This window comes from Augochlora pura, chromosome 3 (assembly GCF_028453695.1).
Source record: "Augochlora pura isolate Apur16 chromosome 3, APUR_v2.2.1, whole genome shotgun sequence".
In the NCBI taxonomy this organism is placed as follows: Eukaryota; Metazoa; Arthropoda; class Insecta; order Hymenoptera; family Halictidae; genus Augochlora; species Augochlora pura.
Window position 1 is genome coordinate 19756231 of NC_135774.1, and position 22139 is coordinate 19778369.

The 22139-nt window shown below is 37.1% G+C and overlaps 1 protein-coding gene across 2 annotated transcripts in view; it reads right to left on the reverse strand.

Annotated features, from left to right (window-relative positions):
- LOC144467780 (protein muscleblind-like) overlaps positions 1-22139 on the reverse strand; it is a 337354-nt gene that overhangs the window by 68285 nt on the left and 246930 nt on the right. Inside the window, exon 5 of one of the 2 annotated variants that reach the window (XM_078176724.1) lies at positions 674-762. The exons of the other annotated variant lie outside the window; for it this stretch is intronic. Coding sequence (XP_078032850.1) covers positions 745-762 — 18 coding nt within the window. The 3' untranslated portion in view covers positions 674-744. Of the gene's footprint in view, positions 1-673; positions 763-22139 lie in introns of those variants that run through there. 2 annotated transcript variants of the gene reach the window in all.

Consider the following 22139-nt stretch of genomic DNA (forward strand, 5'->3'; position numbering starts at 1 on the left):
GATTCTCTTTCGAGGGAAGATGTACCGTTGACGATATTCAGATTAAAGACTTGTTGAGTTTCGGTTCGTGAGTCCTCGGGGAGAACTTGGCATACTACGCTAGTAGGCCGGTATACACCGCGTGCACGGCTGAATAAAATAGTATTCGAAACGGCAAACAGCGAATAAATATTTTAGCTTTGATCGCGCATGCGTTTTAGAAGACAAAATATTTCGATTTGTTACGAAAAATCTTTTAGATGATATTTTCAATAATAATTGATTTAATAAACACTAAAAATATTCGTGACAAAGTTCGGAATTTTATTTAGTTACTCGTAGCGTAAAATATAATTATTTTGGTAATTTTAAATAAATTTTCCTGATGCACTTCGTTACATGCGAATATTTGTGCTCCAAAAGACTATAATTGGCAAATATAATTTCTTACGTTTTCTAGCTTTATGTTACATCGATTATTTTTATAATTTATTTTCAGGTTAAGAACTATGGAAAGTGTTGTATTTAATGTTTTATGTTATTAAAATAAAATAGATATTTTTATGCTTTAGATAGTCAATAAGAACTATTTTATTTCACGTTTTACATGATCAAAATAAAATATTTATTTCCTGCCTTAGCAGTGGATTATCAAAATAAAATATTTCATTTACTAATAATTGACTATATCATTTGTATAATCATTTATATCTTTAGACAGAATTAATTTACCTGCCCGTAAACGCCGCCCTCCACAGAAAGAACTCACAATAAACTGCTTACCTGTAACAGAAAAATAAGTTTTATAAGAAAGAGAAACACACGAATAAAAGAAAGTCAAATATATATAAATTACACATTCGTAATTAATCATTCTGTACATCCTATTCACCTTTGTATACTCTAATTAATTCTTTTCTAGATCATATTTGCAAGCTTACACTCCAAATTAATCCTTTACTTCAATGTTACACATTTACAAACCCTTACACTGTAACTAATTACTTATTTGACTGATTCGTAATAAAATTCTTATTAAAGTAAACAAATTTAACAGCATTTTACGCATGATTACTGAATATTAATGAACATAATATTTGCAATAAAGTCTGTATCATTTTATAAAATAATATAAAGCCTTAAAATTTAATATAAATAAATAATACATTTAATACCAGATGACCAATTCTGATATTTAAAAGGTTTATTCTAAGTCGTAAAAAAATAAATTTTTAAAAAACAGCAAAAAATAAAGATAAATAGAAGGTCGAATATAATTTCCAAAAAGATTAATTCCGAATGTATAAAACATATGTAAATATCTCGAAACAAGAACTACTTTATCAATTTGTTTTTAATCGTTCGAATTAAGTTGCAGCATTAATTTTGAAATAAATTGTTTCCCTTAATTTGAATTCGAAATACCAAAGTTTAGTCTTTCTAATTAGAGACCGTCGTATATTTTCCGTGGAAGAACGACATAATTTCTCAGAAAGCGAAGGTCTCGCTTAGGAAATCGATGCAAGGTTCTGTGTATTAATTTACCGCGGCACGAAACCCGTTGCCGTTTTTACGATAAAATTTTCCTGGGAACGGACCGACGCGACGGCGCGGAAAACTGACGGAAGACATATCGTATCGACTTTCTCGTCGAGTCATCGCATTAGCCTGTTTTCTGGCTGCGGTTTTACTTCGTGATTTTACTGAATATCGCTTTCTCGTTAATAATCGTCTTAAGAGATGTTCGACCGGCATTAATATTGTTCCCGAAGTAGGCCACTTAGCGTCAATAGAATGAGAAAATATTAAAAGCTAAACAAATAAAAGCACGTAACCCACGTTTTACGCTTATCGATCGTTAAGTAATTGTTATTCGAGGATGTTACCCAACCCTGTTTAGATCGGGCTTGTATACACGGTGTACCAGTTTTCCCGCCAATCCATGTCAGCACGTTTTACGGGCGTAAACAAGAAAATAGTGTAATGCATTCTTCGAAAATTGTGAAAGAAAGATAATGATGGAGTCGTTCGTCTTTCTTTCAGCAAGGAGAAAACTATCTAGATTCGCTTACGTAACATTTCAAAATGTTTCCCATTCTTACGAAATCTGCAAAGTTCAGATCTGCACAGTTTAATTAACGACGTTGCGAAATTTTTGTTGACTTCTTTTCGTTTCTGCGAACAAGCCACAAAGTTTTTGCAATCATTCTTGCCGCATTTTAATAGTTGCACAGTGAACATTTCCTTCGAAGACTGGCGAAGTATCTACGATGGATTCGCGTACAAAAATACAACTTATATAAACGGCGTCGAGAAAGATAACAATTCAATGTTCCACAATGTGAAAGGAAAACCTAACACGTTTATATTCTGTATTTATGGTTCTTATCAGAAAATAATTACATTGTATGAATTTCTTGATCAAAAATATTTCTGTTTCTATTCTCTTCTCCATGCAAAACTGAAAACTTACTCGTATTTAATAAATACAAATGTTAACATGAATATTGTTTGATATTGCACGGTAAATTTTATTAACGCCTCAGTCTCGCTATCCGAGTGCAAAAGGTTAAATGCCATATATTGCATTAGCGTAACGAAGTGAAGATGCGTAAAACATTCTGACGAATTTCGCGATTTTTATTTCCTGGACAATTGACGAAACAAAATTCTCCTGACGTAGTTCATTGTTATCGTTTCGTCTATGATTGATCTTCGAGATGTATCGAGGTGGAGGAAAAAGTCTCCGAAAAAATGACAAACAACCAGCGACCGGCACACCGGTTTGATAAATACCTGGAATAGCGAGGCACTTTCCCACAGTTGACATTTGTTATCGAATGACAAGCTTCACCCCGTCACGCGCCGAAACGTTTATCTTTCGATGCAGTAGCGTGGCGCTGGAGTTAATTTGCGCCCGCAGATCGAGCATCCGCTATTATCCCAGACAAAATTAGTTTCCCCCGTTCAAAAAATACCGTACCCTAGATTTCGCAATTCAGTTGCTAATAATCTATTTTTGGATACAACTAACGCTCAGTATTTCCCATTTTACATTTTACTACAAAATGTACGTGGAACTATTTTATTTCTGTCAGATTACGTGTAAAGAAAATGGCGTGATCTTTAATGTAAATAATATTTGTTCTTTATACTTAAAATATTTTAAATGAAAAACAAAATAATCGTAGAGCTGCTTTTACTTGTCCCATAAAATTGATGGTAAATAATTCGTCCTTTTAAACACAAAATATTTATATTAAAAATCGAGAGTTTTATTTATTTAAAAAGAGACCGAATTAAATTGATGAATAACAGGGATGTATAACTCAAGCAATTACCTATGGCCTATTTTTTTTAAAAAGGAGATACCTAAAGCCATAATAACTGTTTACTGCTAAAATCACAATAACAGTTATAAATTTTCAATAAAAGTGAGGAAGTATTTAAAACTAAGAAAAAGGTTTACTTAATAATATGTAAGAACCATTTTCTACTCGTTCAGTTTATTAAAGAAAGAAATTTCTATTCGTCTTCTATTCAATGTTAATTTATACAATTCCTATTTTGCATAACGCTCCACAGTCCACTGACTACTTCCGACTTGCAACATAAGACTGAAATGAACTTCGATGAATGAAGCGAAATGGTGTTATAATTTTACAAGTCACTAACTACCGCAGACATCTTTCAAAAAACAGATCCAAGTTTGCGATAACGAATAAGAATTTCACGAGTCGGTATCTGCATTATCGTACAAAAATCAGAACACTGGTTGCTATTCGAACGAATGAAAGCATAGCTGCGAAAACAGTCTGCAATATGTATACATAAACGTCGAACGCGGATCTCGATCGCTTTCACGCTTCACCGACGGCCAAAGAAAAACAGATCCTTGTCCGCACCTCATTCTCAGTGTCCCTCGAGACTCTCTAGTCACCGAGCAACAATGTTAAGGCATAGTATAAAATTCGAACTATACGCAGAAAATGAAAACGTTCGTTGCATTGTTATCGAAACAGTATGAAACTGTTAAATATTCTTTGAGGAAAATTAGCTGAAATTCGTCGCTATTTTAAATTATCTTTAAACCTTTGCACTCCGAATTTTATTTCAATTTCGTTACCAGCAGCTCCAAACGCTTTTAAGTATTTTATTTGATAATTATTTCAACTAAAAAATAAAGCAATTTAAATAAATAAAGGATGAACCAAATTCATTTAAACGCCGGTTTTATTTACACTATTGTCATATTTGGAAATTTTCAAGAGTATATCTTTTGAAACAATTTCCAGGATGCAATCTTGATTTTCTTTCGAAAGTTTTACAAAAATATATTTATTTGGACATGAAATAATGTCGAGTGGGACTCGACAATGGAGCTCCTGAGATAGAAACTAATGTCGAGTGACACTCGACATAGGAGTGCAAATGGCGAACTAGATGAAAGTTGAAGTTACAAATATAATACATTGCTACCTTGTCCCGTTGACCCGGGGGGCGTTAATTAAATTTAATTTATACTCCAGGTGCAGTAGAATTTATTTAGACTATCGGAAAGTAGTCTGGAATACATATTATAAATCGTATTTTAAATACTTATTATTGCAACAATTTAAAATAACTACAAGACAGGATATTCCATTTTATCATCTCTGTGGATCTTCGTGCAAAAATGTTGCCCTTGAATTACAACAAGCCACGGTAAATGTTAATTGCCGTTTTCAAACCTTTGCACTATAAGAACGAATTCGTGACGGAGGTTGCATACATAATCGACTAAACAGAAATGTTCATTATTCAGTCACTGTTTTGTTAACAAAATCTTGGAACGAAACTAACCGAGGTTATAGAACAAATAAAACTTACCTCATTTATCGAGGAAATTATAGAGAAATAAGAATTTCTAATTAACGCCGTTGCGAAAGAAATTATAGTTTAAAGTATTGATTAAAAATAGTGTAACGATATTCTAAAAGTCCTCTCAATTTATTCACAATAGAATCAGCTGCCAAAACAGAAGCTTCAACTGTTTATAGTCCATTTAATTTATTTCCTACTCTAGCTTCTATTATTTGCTGACATAACGTTATTATTATATGCGCACAATATTTTCTTACTATCGTCAAACTTTGACTGTTCCCATCGCATCTGTACTCCTGCCAAATTATCACGAATATTATTCGCTACTTTCCACGTGGACGCAGGACACAGCTTGTCTCTCACTCTATCGTTCACACATCGATACTGTCTTTCCTGCACGCTTGGCTTCACTGCCCTAGAGCTAGATAAAATACGAAATTTGTTCTCCGAAACACAAGGTCTTGCTTCTTCGAATAGAATAAATGTCGAATTCCCGCGAAGCAATCTTTGGAATCTTGGAAAATATTTCGCGCGAATGTAACAGCCAGAAGTGACCGGAACAGGAACAGTAAAGTTTTCAACGAACGGATAAATCGAGAATGCCAGACTCCGAAAGCTAGCCGTGATTCAGTTTGTCCGATTGATTTGACTCGCAACCAGAATTTTTCCGAAACGACCAGCGATTTGTCAGCTCTGTTTGCTTGAATCGTTCGAATAGCCGCGAGAAGCGACCTGTTCACTATACTCGCGCTTGTAACCCATAGACTGCGGAGTTTATGCATTTATAATAAAATTGAATAGATGAAACAGATAACAGTGATCAGATTGAAAGACTTTAATTCCGTATAACAGGTGTCGACGGCCTATAATTCACCGGTCATCGAGTGACCTATCTGATAATATTACCATCATATTTCTTCTCACGGTAAATAATTGTGCCCATAATTAGGAAAGTGGTCTAAGTCATATATTTCTTGTTTCGAGATATTTAATGAATTGCATTTGCATAAATTAAAATATATTTTTACATTATGCGATCTTTTTATTTAGAATTTTATTAGTCTTGATTAATGGAAATTTATTATGAATATGAAATTTTGTGTGAATTTCATTCGAAAATGTTGTTTTTAAAGTTTTAATTGACTTAGACCATTTTCAAAATTAACTGAATGCCCTATAAATGACTTAAAGCAACAAAGAACTATGAGTTTTATTTGAAACGCTAACTTTAATCAAATAATTCAGGCGCGTTTATTAATGATTTTAAAAACAGTAATACATTTTTATCATTTCGAGTTTTTAAGATTTTTAAAATGTCCCTGAAAAACTGGAAGAATGTATGGTAGTAAAGACATAATATCTTTATGTTTTTCTCCTGATACTGGTCTAGTGGTGGTGTATAAAGGAAGTAGCTTAATATTTCTGTATATTTTGGGTCTTCCTCTTTTAGGTGAAAGATTCAAAACGTGGAATTCAGGAGCATCTAAAGAAGTTTTAAAAAACATGTTATATGGTTCATTTTTCACGAATCTCATCCATTGTATTTGCAGCCAAGAGACAGATTCGCCCGCGGTATTTTTTCCTCTTCTTGTTGTTGACTCTTCTAGTGATTTCGTTGAAATAAAATCCGACTGATGCAACCCAAATTGTATACGTACATATTTCGCTTATAATAGGCTAACGAAACAGAAAGTTTGGGATACGAAAGTGGTTTTTGCAAATCAAATGAGAATCCATAATATTCCCTGGAATTCTTTTTTGCTTTTTTCTTGTCTTTTTCTTACGTAGTTCAGAAACGTGTCAAAGAGGGCCACGCGCCGTTTTCAAGTTATGTTTATATAATTTCTTTACATGTTTGACTTAGACCACTTTCACAATTAACACTAAACGAATTCCATATAATGTTGAAATTACAACCACCATCTAATGGTACATTTTTAACGATATCGTAAAAATTACATTGAATAAATTTATTTTAAAATAATGTGGTGTAAAATAACTGATAAACTCATTTTTTTTAAATTTTGACTTAGACCACTTTCATAGTTATGGTCACAATTCACGGTATAATTTCCAATTCTTACATTTAAAGTTTAAAACCGTGTCGCGGTTATTTTCTCATTCAAATTGATCTTTGGCATGAATACGCGATAAGAAAGATAAATCAAAGAACCTGACATTTCCCGCGCAGAGAAATGATTTCGAAAACCAAGCAGCTGGTTAAAATAGAACAGGATACGGCGAATCGAATATGGTTCTTGCTCGCGTATTCCCACGGCGTTACGAGCGGATCTTGAATCATGGTGAACAGCCACGCGGACAACATAACACGGAGAAGAAATCGGGACACCGAGAGCCAAGGCGGAGGAAGAGAACGCGTGTAAAGGAATGTAATTGCGTTCGACAGAGGGATGACTATCAACAGATGGCGTTTTAATCGTGACACTCTGCCTTCGACGGAGGAAAAAGGTGGGCGAGAGGGTGGATAGACGGAGAAACATAGGCGAGTAAGAAAGGTGAGGGCGAGGGGGGGCTGGAAGAATGGCGGAGGCAGGGATTACGATCCTCCTGACTTGCTGTTAGAGGAGCGAGAGCGGGAGAGGGTAGCGGGAAAAAGGGGAGAGAAGAAAGAGAGGAAAGAGGAGAGAGGAAAGAGGAAAGAGGAAAGAGCCAGCGGGGGGGACGCTGGTGTGCAGCCGGATAGTAAATGATTGTCGATTAAAGTGTCCCCCGTCCAAGAGCGGGCAGGACCAGCGACTCGATTGACAAATGGTTTGCGAAATCTGCATTCGCTGCGAAGTATTCGTTTGCCAATTCGGCTGGAAGTCGCGCGCGTACACGTACCCGGCCATTTGTTCGTTGTCCGCTCTACCGTGAACGGATGGAAGAAATAAAAATGCATAGTCTTGCTGGCTCGGGGTTCGTTTGTCTGCCTTGATCCTGATCTTCGCCGATTCTTGCTCGGCGACGATCGATCGGCACTCGTCCCACCTTTTCCGCCAGCCTTCGATTATCGATGGGAACGCTCTCGAAACGGATAGCTACTGAAAATTTTTCGCTGATCGTTGACAAAAGCGACAGGGTGGCAGGAGATTCTCGAACTACTTGGCAAATTACGATTCTCGGCTTCACGGATATGGAATAATTATCTTCGGCGAAAAAACTACGAGATCCTCCTTATTCTAGTGACTTTTGTCTAGTTGATATATCGATTTTTGTCTGGATATTCTGGATCAGCGTTCACTAGAGTTTATTCACTGTCAATTCTCAACGCGCATTCATTGAAACAATAAAGCGTAACGCGTATAAAAGTTGTTTCAAAGTGAAGAATTTTAGCATCAAACGTATCGTTTAAAATGGGCGAATAAAATGCAAATTACGGTGAAGGAGATTAAATTTGTTATTAGTCTATACCGATTTGTTTCGTTTAACTTTCAATTGAAATTTTTCTGATATTGTCAGACACAGACCTGGGCATACTTGGAATAACATTATTCGAAATATTCTTTCAAATAACATGCCATTTTGTTTCATAATTACTTCCATGTTTATGATCACTTTTTAAATAACATTAGCTCAAATTTTGAATAACATGTTAGTTCATGTTGTAATTATTTGAGATAACCGTGGCAAGCTTCTTTGGAAATTATACGGTGATCTAATTATTAGCTCTAAGTCTGATTTATTCTGACATGGTCACTGACATTTCTGCAAGACAAAAGGATCGATCTGACTATGTTAAATGATTATCCGATAATGAGGCACATTTTTCTGAAGGATAGCATCCTTCTTTCGTCTTCCGCACCTGCGGAACGATTATTTTCTTTCGCGACCATAATAGACGTACCCCTACCAAAACTCTCTTAACGACAAACTTTTTTAGAGAAAATTTTCACAGCAAATAAAAGCTTTTTAAAGCAGATCTAATTAAAGGTATCTTACAATAAAATCTTTTCGTTAACTATATTTTGAAGATTATTTCTTTCGTTATAATTGAAACAATTTATCATTTGAAATTGCTGTCCGGTATTATTTTTATTTTCAAACAAGAGTATAGAAAATAATTATTTGAAATGAATTGTATCAAATAGGTTTTTGTTATTTTAATTTGAAATAAAATTTGCTCAGGCTAGACAGACAATTGTATGAACGTTCAATGAAATAATCTCTCTCTCTCTCTCTCTCTCTCCCCTCTCTCTCTCTCTCTCTCTCTCTCTCCCCTCTCTCTCTCTCTCTCTCTCCTCCCTCTCTCTCTCTATCTTTCTCTCCGTCACTCTTACAAAAATCAATGACTGACCCAAAAGTTTAAACTATTTCTAACGACTACCAATAATTTTCATATCTCATCTGTACCAATTGCAAACCGGCAAGAAAGCGTATTCAATAAAACGTCATAACTATTTCAATGTTCCAGCATCGAGGGTATGGTGTTCTCGGTACACCTAATCTTGCGGAGCCTGAATGAATCGCGTAGCGTTCAACACATATTTTCGACTTCCACGAGCAGCCAGTGAACCGTGCCGAGAGTTCTAGCTGCGCAGAAATTAAGTTTATGAATATTTGAGAATGAGCCGGAGCAATTGCAGCAAGCTTTATGTATACGGAGTTGATTGCATTGCGAAAACGAAAGTAGCCAATAAAAGTGCATTACAGAACATCGCGTGTTACAAAATCGTAGCACGCGCGTTGCGATGCAGAATTACGCGTCTTTAGCAATTGTTTCCCCTTTTTTTTGGTAGGTTTTACACGTCAAATGACAAACTATTGTGCCCGAAAGTCGATGTGTGAAAGATAATGTCCAAATACATCATCTATTGTAGTGCGAAGCATTTCACGAACGAATATTGTAGCAGCGGATCGAAACAGCGAGAATAATACAGCGTATAAACGTTAATACTGGGGATTGGAAATCGAACCACCTGAATGCCCCGTCTGTCCGACTGATGATTTTTCTATGAAACCATCCTTCTGCCTTGAGTATCGGTTTATCATTGCGGGCATTGCGGTTTATCTACCGAATTCTACGCCGGTACCGCGCGCAGATCTATACCTTGTAGAAATAACAATAGCTTTGTGTTTTCATCAAACTAATCCCTACGAATGGCCATCGTGTTACAAAAGGAAGGTTATTGTTACACGTTTTGCTTGCAGATTGTTTTGGAAATTCCGATCTATAAACCTTTTATTGTTTGCAATAGTAATCTTTACTAACAAGAAAACCTTATCCTTCTGCTAGTGATTAATAATACATAATAATATATAATATATAATGTAAATGCAATTTATTAATTAATCTTAGTGGGTAAAACTATAGAGATTTTCTAAAAACTGTTAATGTACGGAGATGTACTAAATAATATATAACTATTTATTATGGAATAAATTTCCGACAGATTGTTATAAGGCTTTTGACTACACTGTAGAACTTAATGCGTTTATAGTATCCTTAGATATAAAAAGACATAAATGAATGAGGTTTAATAACATTTTTATTTCCTTCTACACTGAGTGATCTTTGAGCTAGCGAAGGAAATTTTTCTTTCATTCTAATCTTAGTAAAATAATGTATGAGAACGTGAATCTACAGACAACTCGTACTTTGCATATAAATCCGCAGTCTGCATATGACGTATCAGAAATCTCTGTTCCCAGAGGAACGATTGATCAACATTTTGATAAGAACAGCATCGGTAACCTCGTGTTTCGTTACAATGTCCGTGCATGTACCAGACCGTGCTGAGTGCGTATCGAAGACCGATCGGAAAGAGGTGCTTTCTACTTTTCACCACCGTGCAATGAGTCAGAAAGGTGAACGTTCTAAATTGTGCTCGGCGCGGGCTGCGGAACGTTGAACTTTCACCGATATTATGCTCCCATTACAAACGGAAATTTGCTTCCTCATGGCGAGTGAGTCGTCCGATTCTTTTTTTTTTTTTGTCTAAACTCGAGAAAGTCTCATCCGAGCCGATGCTTTCACGCTGATGGATGGTCTGGTCTTGATGATCTTTCTGCACGTGAACACGGTCACGTGTTTCAATCTGATTCTCCTCTACATAGAATGTTTCGTAATACCCGAGACGACATTTTCGGTGGATAAGTTTCAGAGAAATAAACTGCGTGGACAAATCACGATCAGACGCGCATACTATAGCTTGTTAAATTCGAATTCTTTCTCCAATTACTGGAAAACTTGAATTATTCGATGCAACAAACGCAGCTGGATGTTTTAAAATGTTATGTGATAATACAAATTAATATAGATCTAGAGAGCGAATAAACAGGTGAGATAATCGTTATTAATTAAGAATTGTTAGACCTTGTGATTCTAAGAAACGAGTAGGATGAAATAAAAACATTTTGAACAAAGAATTTGTGCAATTTGTAAAGCTGTTTGAGATGTATGAATTACAGAACATAAACGTAATCTTTACTTTCTAAAATGGAAGACGAATACTTTAAGGAAAAACTTTTTAATGAAAGTAAACTCGACATTGTAGAGGTGTCCACAAATTATCATCAATTAAAGAAATTAATGTGTCAACGTTATATATCGGTTACGTTTATAACAATAAAGACTGAAACCTTGTGCGAAACATATTGTAGCGACTGTTTTCGACATTGATACATTCAACCTAATTATTTTATCTCATTCTTGTTGTTATTAGTGAAGACTCGTTTTCCATTTAAAAAGATCGAATGATTTTTGCTGCAGACATTTATTTCGTTTCATCGGATATTCTTTATTACCTAGGTAATAGGCAATCAAATAATTGGTACGAAATGTTTCAGTCGATACACGATTGTTGAAATAGCGATAAGAAGAATTCACAGATTTTTAGTAAAAAACTAGCGAAACGAACAAAGATGTGCAAGCGAAACGGTCGACAATGACTGCATTATATACCGAAGAAAAACCATTCTGCCGTGATAATTTTCACCGGCATGAAGCGGCACGGCGCGACACGGTGTCGCATTTTACATCAGACCGGGGGAAAAAGCGACAGCCGCCGCGACCGCAGCGCGTATCCCAGCCAATGAGGGTTCTGCGGCTCGATAAAGTCCCGCAAAAACGCGGAAAAATTACATTTAACGTTTAACAAATTCCGCGATAAACGTCTCTGCGGTCCGTACGGCGCAAACAGGCATTCGTTTCCCTCGGTAAAGCGTCAACGCTTTCGTCCCCAGACCAACGTCCATAAAACTTCTCGTTGAATTAACACTCGTTCGCCGCACGATTGGAAACTAGGCTGCCGGAGCCGATTACTGTGGCTCGTCAAACAAAATTTTGCTACTTACTGTTCAGTAAGTAAGTTAATCTAACATTTGAAAATAATTCAACTGCTTCGGTCGTATTTTAAAAAGAGTTATTTCATCTTATAGCGTATCCAAACATTTTCTAGGCCGACTGTACTTTATTGGGTTGGGGAATCAGTTCGTAGCGTTTTTATATTTTCTTTTATTTTACAACGATTTCTTGCTATGCGACAAAGAGTATAATATTCATTCGATAGAGCTGTTTCTGCTCTACAAAACTGTGCTAATCGTCTTTTTGAGTCATTTAATTCGTTATTACTTTGGAGGTTGTAGCGACACACAATCGGTGACCGTAATAACAATTCAAGCTGTCTGCTTGCAAATTCCAAGGGTATGACAAGAAAATGCATTCCTTGACGTTTGCAAGGACGGAAATTACATTATTCCTTTATTTATTTATTACTTTCACGTAATAAAAAAGACAGTAAATAATGGATTAATTTATTGTTATAACTATTAACACAGTTTTGTAGAGCAGAAACCGCTCTATCGAATGAATATTATACACTTTGTCGCATAGCAAGAAATCGTTGTAAAATAAAAGAAAATATCAAAACGCAACGAACTGATTCCCCAACCCAATAGCAGGAATTAAAAAGACACGTATACAGCGAGTCAACGCCGAGTTCGGCAGCGCCATTGATATCGATCTCTCTCGTTCGCGAATCGAACCGGGAAGCAACCGTAGGCACTCGTATGATTTTCTTCTAATTGGACCGACCGAAGAAAGGCGATTCCTGACATAAATCAGACCGGCAAAGGGAAATTGGAATCGCATCAGGCGCCGGTTTGCTGGTTTTGTAAATCAGCGCGTAACTTAGAATCGAGTGGCAGCTCGGTTGACGGAGCGGCAATAAAGAAGAACGGGGCGGGGAGGGGATGGGTGAAGGGGGAGGGGGTGCAGCCAGCGCGGACCTCCGTGGTAGGTAAAAAGAAAACGAAGGCGCACACCTTGCTCAGAACCGCCCCCAAAGCGTCGAAGTGATAAATCCACCGGGCCGCCGTTCGCTGCTTTCGAGTTTTTAACTTCCGCAACTTTCTTATTTATGTGCGGCACGTACAGGAATAGATTTTGCCCGTTAAAGTTCCTGTGCCGTTGAAATAAACGAAAACTCGACGGATCGATCGCTAAGGTCGAATCGACGACACCTCTCCTCCGCCCACTTCTTCCCGAAGGAAACTTCTTGGTTGGTTTTGCGGAAGAATCATCCCGACGCAGTTTCCAATTTTCTGTATTTTTTTTTCTCGCGCTCGCGCGTTCCGCGTCTCGCGGCATGCGCTGCCGCTGCAATTCCAGATGTCCTTTCACGCGCAATCTACAGGTAGCGACACGCAGCTGGTGCGTTCGATTAATGAACAGCCCCGAATAAGGGAACATTTCTTGTGTTACGTATGAAAAGAACACGTTGCCTTTTTATAAAGACATTTATACCGTGGTGTGGTATAAACATACAGATGTTTTGTAAACATGTATCGTTTTTATCAAGTTTTCGTTTATTAATCAATTGACATACTTTTTATTAAATCCTGCATTAGATTTAAATCCGTTGATCTTATTGACTAACTATAGCTTTCTCTTATGATTACTCATGTTAATCGAATGATAATTATAATCGAAAATATGAGTCACATGTTAATTACGGTATAGTTCATTGTAAGACGTTCAGGACAGGTTCATGTACCAGTATGATAGTGTAACGAAAATGCAGATTTTCTTGCATAATATTTTAGGCTGAAGAGAATTAAAAAGTCTCACGGATTATACAATAAACACAGTTGAATTTCATACTCAAAAATTTTATAAATGATAATCGTCCGTATTATAGGATAATTAAATCAACATTTTTATATTTTCGCGACATCAACATGAATCAATATTCACTTCTATTTTATTTATCTATTTTATTTATTTTACTAATTGCGAAAGGTATCTAATATTTAAAAAATTATATAATAATATTAGATCTTATGTTAGTACAACCTAACACATCTATCTCAATAATAGATAAAAAATTATTGGCTGCCACGACAACGGTCTATAAAGTGATACGACGACTCCGTAAAATTGCCTCGAGTTCACATAAACGAAAGATATTTCGTTTGGCAAGTATATTTTCTCAGATAGAAATCACTTTGGTAAATCGGAGCGAACGCGGGTCGTAGAAACGTGTTATATTTCGTCGCATGAAATACAGTTTCTGACATTGCTTTCGGCTGCGAGAGCGAGCCATTTAACGCGCCCCTTGTTTACGATCTTGAAAGAACCGCAGATTTCCAAAGAGAACCGCGTTAAATCCGCGTAATGCGGCCGCAAACAGTGCCGGGCTCGAATTTGAATCGCCACGTGGAACGGAGGTCGTAGTTTTATGAGACCGGTGCCCCCGTTAACCCTGCCGAAAATAATGAAACTTTAAAGCGTAACTGGAAGAACAAGATTTTACTCGGCTTTATCCATCAAATATCTCCGTATGCAAAACGTGGGGAGAAAATAACCGGGTGGAAGGCGTATCGGTCGGGGGGGTTAACTCGGTTGAGTAGAACCGGAAGGTGGAGTCACGTAAGAGCGTTATTAAAAACGTGCTAGTAGGGTGGTAGTTTTCGAGGGCAATATGCGGCCGTTTGCTTCCGCGAGCCGACCATCCGACCATCCGACCATCCGACCACGTGGGGCAACACTTCCATGCTGAAAAAAGGGAGATACAGTGCATAACAAAAGCTGAGGGGAACACGATGATGCGGAACGGCGAAATACATTTAATTCGAATACACGCTCAACGCCGTTTACAACAAAAGCGGGATACGTTGTACCAACACTTTCTTTAATAGTTAGCAACAATTGCTTCAGTGTCACCATACCAGCTTTTTCATATTAACGATTCAATTCTATTATATTTTTCATTCAGAAAGATCAACCTCCTAGTTTCGTTTTCGTCGACTAAATGACTTTAATGTTGCAGCAATTTTGTAACCAATGAACAATAATATATTATTCTGTTTCATCAGTCGTGAATATTTAAATACTTATCTTATTGCCTTCTCCGTATTTTTTATACAAAAAGTATTATTTATAATTCAGTAATTCTAGAACTGTATCTGAAACTACGATTTTCCACAGACATCTGAAGCGTAATTATTGATCATTTCTTTCTTTAAATATCAAGACAATGCAATTTTCTCTCAATAAAAGTGTATCGCGTTCTTTAAAATGAATTCATGGCTATATTCAGAATCGTTCAAAACTGTTTCACTTGACCATCCATTTTTCCAATATTCCAGTGTGTCTACGAATAGATTGGACGCGGGCTATGGCTAACAATAAATAGTTATGCAAAGTTCACCATAGAAGCGCATAAAAAATTGGAAGGACATCTACAAGAGGTAGGTCCGGTTAGAGGCGGGTCAAGAGGTAAGAGTAGTACTAACAGCCCTCCCCTTTTAGTACTTCTCGAGAAGTCTTCCCCCTCTAATTCAACCCTTAACCGCCAACCCCCAATCTCCAGCCGCCACTCGGTTATTACTGGTTGGTCTCCTGGGAAGACGTTATTATCCGTGCGGTTCCTTCGCGATGAGTTTCTCCTGGAAGCTGATTGACGGCGCGGAAAACTGCACCAGAGACCGTCTTACGCACCGACTTTCTCACTCTCTTGGTACGGTGTTATCTTATTAGCCTACTGAAATCGATTTCGCCATCCAAACAATCTTTCCCGGTATCGAGATATTATTTTTCTATTGCATTTCGCCGTCGCTTTGTCATAAACAGGCTTTTATACTTATATGACAGAATCCCTCTCGGCGTTGCGATATTATTTTTCTGTTATATATATTCAAATTATAATATTATATATAATATACTAAATATAATTTAATATTAATATATATTATTACTATTAATATATAATATATATTGAAAGATTGAGATATATATGGTAAACATATAAGGTATATGTTCTAGCGATTAAACATTCATTAATAATAAGCCTTGTTTTAATAATTAAATTGTTGACCGAACTAAATACTGTTTATCAAATATTTCTTCATCGAGAAGAACAAAAGGTGTTCTTTAATATAGAAAACATCAAACAAGCAAAAATGTAATTCTCTAAAGCTTTTATTTCACTCGTTAAATTATATAAAATTACGATACATTTTTATTTTTGGACGAAAGCATTCGATATAATTTGAAAATCAGTAAATTCCTGAAACATTTTCCTTATTTTGTTCCAAACGAGGGAAATGTTTCCTGAACAATCCACAAGAACAATTCGATTATTATACGGAAAGATTGTGTCAAACTCTATCAATTGATCACTATGATCTTCATCTAGGCAGTCAATATTAAATAATCTATTTGCAGGAACTTGACTTTGGGAATGTTTAATCAACCGAGTTTTAGTATCTTTACGAATTTAACAGAAGGATCACATTTAAATGACCTCAAATTCAAGTCCGAGAATACTCGTCGCCAGACGACGCGAACGGGTTAAGGCCTTAAGCAATATTTTCTTTCGGACACCTTCAAACCTGTGACTTATGATTTTTCTCTCGTTGTTACGTATGCCGAGTGAAAGTACCAACTCCACGGACTCGTATTTAAATGACCTCGAAGCCTGACCGCGCGAGCACCGGTCGTCAATACTACGCGAATGAGATAACGAATCGCTCGATGCATTATGTAAATGTTTACGCGGAATTTCTCATTCTGAAATCCCGTGGTGCATGTATCAAAATAATTTGTTATATGTATCGATCTTCGTGCGAAATCAATATTTAAAGAAAAACGTGTTTTCTCTTTCAATAATTTTCCCCGTTTGAAATAATATAAAGTCATTGTTAATCACTTCGGTACGGCGCGCATCGGCCACGAAATTGTGCCCACAGCCGGCACTCACCATTCGCATGCTACTTCGTGCATCGACAGTGAATCCGTTTTGCTCTTTTACAGATCTTTGACGAGAAAAGCTTTGAAGCACTAGATATGTGTATTTCTGGACGTAAACATTGCAATTGCAGAGATAAGGCAAAAGTTCTTGGCAGTCGACTATAGTCGACGCTCGGCCGTGTGCGTTCATATCACGGCCGTCGACTATAGTCGACACTCGGCTGTGCGTGTTCATCTGTGGCCGTCGACTATAGTCGACACTCGTACCGAAGTGGTTAAATTCGTTTGATTACAAAGCCATAGCGAGAAAATAAAAATACGTATTTTTGTTTGATCGCATGTTTATTCAAAATATAAAAGTAGTGCAAATTATGCTAGTGCCTAAATACATTTGTGGCCAACTGTATCTATTTCAGCGTTCGATAGATAAAATAAATTTGGATAAAGAAATCTTAATGAATAAATAACTAGTTTATGTTTTATTTACAAATCCTGGGTATTTTTTTCTCATCGCGTAAGTGACATAATATAGTTTCTACCGGACGTGAGAGAAACTAGAGTAGGAGATTCGGATCCAATAACCCGCACATGCCGGAATGCAAATTCTTTTTGTGCTACCTTGGATATTTTTGCGTCCTCGACTGACTCATTCGAGTGTGATATAACGAAACACTTTTCATATCTTTTACATATTCATACATTTACGAACGGCACTGGCCATGGTAAAAACTAACTGTATATGAATGGTCGCTCCCGTAAAAAAAAAAACGAAACAAATAAAAAAGAAAAATTTCTTTGAAACAGTTGGTAGAAGAGAGAAGAGCTCATTGACCCGACCGAAACGAAATAAGAAGAAGCCACCCAGCCATTTCCACGAACCATTCATTTCTCGTATAACCAGTGCCGTGGAGCACCGTCTCGTCTTATCGAATTCCCGGCTTTCTTAATGCACGAAAAATTCGTGCGGAATATCCATTTAATGGATCAACCCTCACATATCCGACCGTGAACAGAGAAATACGTGTACGTGACCGCGTCTCTTGTTCCCTTCGTGTCTCATCGTTCCACTCATTGTCCCTACGCTCTCTCTCTCTCTCTCTCTTGCTCTTTCTCACTTTCTGTTCTCTTCTTCCACGCGCCCATGGCCAACCCCCCTCGCTCACCACCGTCGACCCCCTGGAACTCGTAAAAGAGCCATTCGTTTGACTTACGTCGTTGCCCGTTTGTTATTACAGCACTCGTTACAGAGTCAATTCTGGCACTCGTATTCGCGTGTACCGCTCTTTATGGTCGTGTCTGCGAGCTAGGTCGGGGGTATGGAGCAGGGAAAGAGACAGAAACAGAGAAAAGACGGGGGATACCCGGGAACGAGCGAGGAACATGGACTTGCCTGGCTGGCTGGCTGGCTGGCTGGCTGGTGTCGCGGAAGATGATCGTCAGACGGTTCCGCCCGACGATGTCGCATCAATGTTAAAATTCTCCTTTAAAAGGTCCCTTCAAGAGGTAAGTGTATTTGTCGAGCAGACGCGGCAGCTCGCGCGACAAATTCCTGCCCATCCCGATGAAAAATTAGACTCTCGCCGCCGTTTTGCGATTAGAAGACCGCTTACGATGCGGTGGATTTACCTGTTGGTCATCAGTGGATTGCGGATTTCATGCATTCGAGGTAAATATACCCGTTATGAAACACGGTTCAATTGTGATCCCTCCTTGAAACAGTAGCGCTATTCTATTGTACAATGAAAAGTAGATGCAGCATATGGAGGTGTAATATTGTAAATATTATTTTATTTTTATTAACACATTGCGTACGGGTGACGAGATTTCTCGTCTTTACCAATTCGAACGTTGTGGCCGGGAAACGGGACATCTCGTTTTCAGGACTTTTCGACTCAATCGACGATTTAAGGAACTAAATATAGACTTCCTTGTTATGTTACCAGGGTAACGAAGTCTTGCGTGTCCTCTTAACAAATGGTTAGCAAAAAAAAATGAATGTCAACTTTTCGAGAGCGTAAAAATGCGCCGTACGCAATGTGTTTAGTTTATTTTGTTCAAATGTTTATCCAGTAATATTAATGGGGTGATCATCAAATTCAAATTATCCAATATTGGATGCGGTTCATTTGCTCATCTATCTCTTATGAAGTTAGATTATTTCTAATTGTATTGAATTTAATTTTAACGGTTGAAAGATTTAATTTGGTTGATTTTATTATTTATCGAGATAAGGTGAGATTTATTGTTCGCAGTCGAAGCCATTTCAACTGGAAATCTGAAGTAACTTCTCTGGCCTATAATATTTTCATTTTATATAAAAAAATGCATTTTATGCATATGTAATTGATTCTTGTCATTTGTATGAACATACCATAATCTTAACAATTTATAAAATGCAAATTTTGTTATTACAGAGATTATTTTGCAACGTGCTAGAACAATTTTATGGTGTCTCACAGTCACCACTCGAGTGAAAAGGGTTAGCATAAAAAATGAGAACGGAAATTGATATTTTAGTACGGATGACAATAACAGCACTGAATAATTCTGCAATACGATTCAACTTCGCAATATATTCCTCTTTAATATCCTTTTTTTCTGAGATTAGTTTAAGCAGTTCTATAGTCTAATATACTCAAACCGTAGAATGTAAGATTTTCAGTAGACTTGCAAAACGTACGAGCATTAGAAAGAATACCATTGCAAAAATACGGAACGATTTAAATAAAGCAGAAGCGTAACTTTGATCCAGCGTGTGGCATCGTATGATTCTTATCAATGACGGTGATAAAATCGGAGGTGTAACAGTCGTCCATGATAATAAGGCCAGAAGACACTCCTATGCGCTGGGAAAAGAACGTGGAAACGGTTGAAACTCGACAAACGACACGGAGGCATTTTCCGCGTGACATAATATCTATTATGCTGCAGTACAATGGACCAGATACGTTCGCTTAATGTACCAACGAATGGGTATTGCTATTGTCGCTGCATGGCAGAAAGTAATTAGTTCATTGTCTCCATAAATTGGTCGCCGGCCGACGCGCGTTTCGTATGTTAATTAACGAACGTGACAATGCGGGTATTCTAGAAGTATCATCGACGGTTTTATCGTTTCGACGCATTCCACGGAATCGGAAAAAAAGAAAGGGACAGTTTCTTTCCTTGGATAGTCCGTATGGTTTTATTAGAAAATACATTAGAGTGCGAGACGAGTCCGTGGTTTGGTCAGCAGTCTTTGTTGGTGTCAATTTGTTGGCGTTCGTCAAAATTCTCATCTTCGTCGCGCGCGCGTGTGTATCCCGTATGACAAAACTCCTTGTTACGTTCCGCGCACCGTAATTTGACGGCTGAATTTCGCAGGGTAGTAAATCCCACTTACGGTTGATCGCGACGATATAGCGAGTCGTCGGCTAATGCGAAATTTATGGCTCCTGATTCTCGGTATATGAAGCCCGGATGGCACAGCGATTGTCACGTTTGCCCCGGTACACTTTATCAATCGCTTCGTTTGGATTACGTGTCGTATTTAAGACTCGGGCTCAAAATTTCTCCCGTATTTGTTGCTGCTTCTTGGTATGTAATAACACACGCGATTACGTTGTGAGTGATTTACAATTGAGCACGGTGTTACGCGTGGTCGTTAACGTATCCAGGAGAAACAAAAGAATCGGAATTACAGCCGTTTACGTGTAAATGTTCGTTTGCCTTCGATCGCAGAGTGATTTCACAATTTTAACTGACAGCGTGTCTGTTCGTGCACGCGGTTAGACGCCTGAGGTCATAGTCAAACATGCGCGTACAACGTCAGTGGCAGAGTGTCGGCATAGGTAAACATAGACACCGAGAAAATCGGAAGATATTTGCATCGCTATTACAGGATCTTTTTAATTCTTTTAGAGGCGACCGAGAATGTGGCACCTAAGCGAAAAATATTGAGCCAAGGTGATGTAATTTGGCATAGTTTGAGAACAAAGTTGCAAAATAATTATTACGAAATAACTATAAAATAATTTATACAAAATAATAATTAGAAAATTTGTAATGGAGCATACGGAGAAATAAAAGTTGTATGCATTGAAAATATAGGTATTGTAAAAGTTAATCTTATTAGAGAAATAATCTAAAATCATAGACTATCTAAAAATTCTAGGCATAAATATTGCTTTCCTCCTAGTTATTATTATTATTTCTTTAAAATTTGTATCCACATAGACAAGCGTCACTTTGAATATATTTCGCAACATTTAATTATTTTATATCTTTGTAATAACTTCTTAACAAATCATGTATAGATTTTTTCGTAACACGTTTTGGTCTTATTCTCATTTGTAAAACACACTGCTGAAAAATGCGAGACATCATGTACGTATAAACAAGAGGTCTGCTAATGTTCATCGTTGCTCGAGGGTCATTAGCCCGAGATCTTACAACATACGAGTACAGTCGTGCAGTAAACAAACATAGATGTGTTTGCATAATAACAGGCTGCCCTGAGAAATCTATGTCGTACCCTGTCCATTCATGCAAATGTAATAATTAATCTAACGGAACCAAAGACATATAGAGTGGCAGAGAAGTATTAATAGAAAAACGTCTAGAACTGCGGTGAATGACTTTTAAATACAGAACTAACAATAACAGTGTATTAATAGTAGAAATTTAAATCGATTTTGCAAAACAACCTGAACAGTAGCAACGATATCTCTCAAGTTATTTAATTCTTAAAACACACCTTATCGTATAATAAAGCGTAAAGAACAAGGAAATAATAGTCATTGCTAATAATCACGGTAGTTGTTGCGACGTTAAACCACAAATAGAAAAATGACTACGAAGAGATAAACTACCAGAGAAAATTATTCGAGGTCGCGTAAATTACATACAAAGGGGAAAAAATTCAATAATTATACTAATAATACTTATACTAATAATTGAATATAAACATACAATGACACTAAGTTTAAGGCTAAAACATATACTGCGACACTCTTACATCCAATTGCACCAAGGCGATCGATTATTCGGTCGAATTTATCTGTCCGACTGCTTCCATATTTCTGTTCGAGACGCGCGCCGCCCTGAGACAGCAGAGGATCGTTGG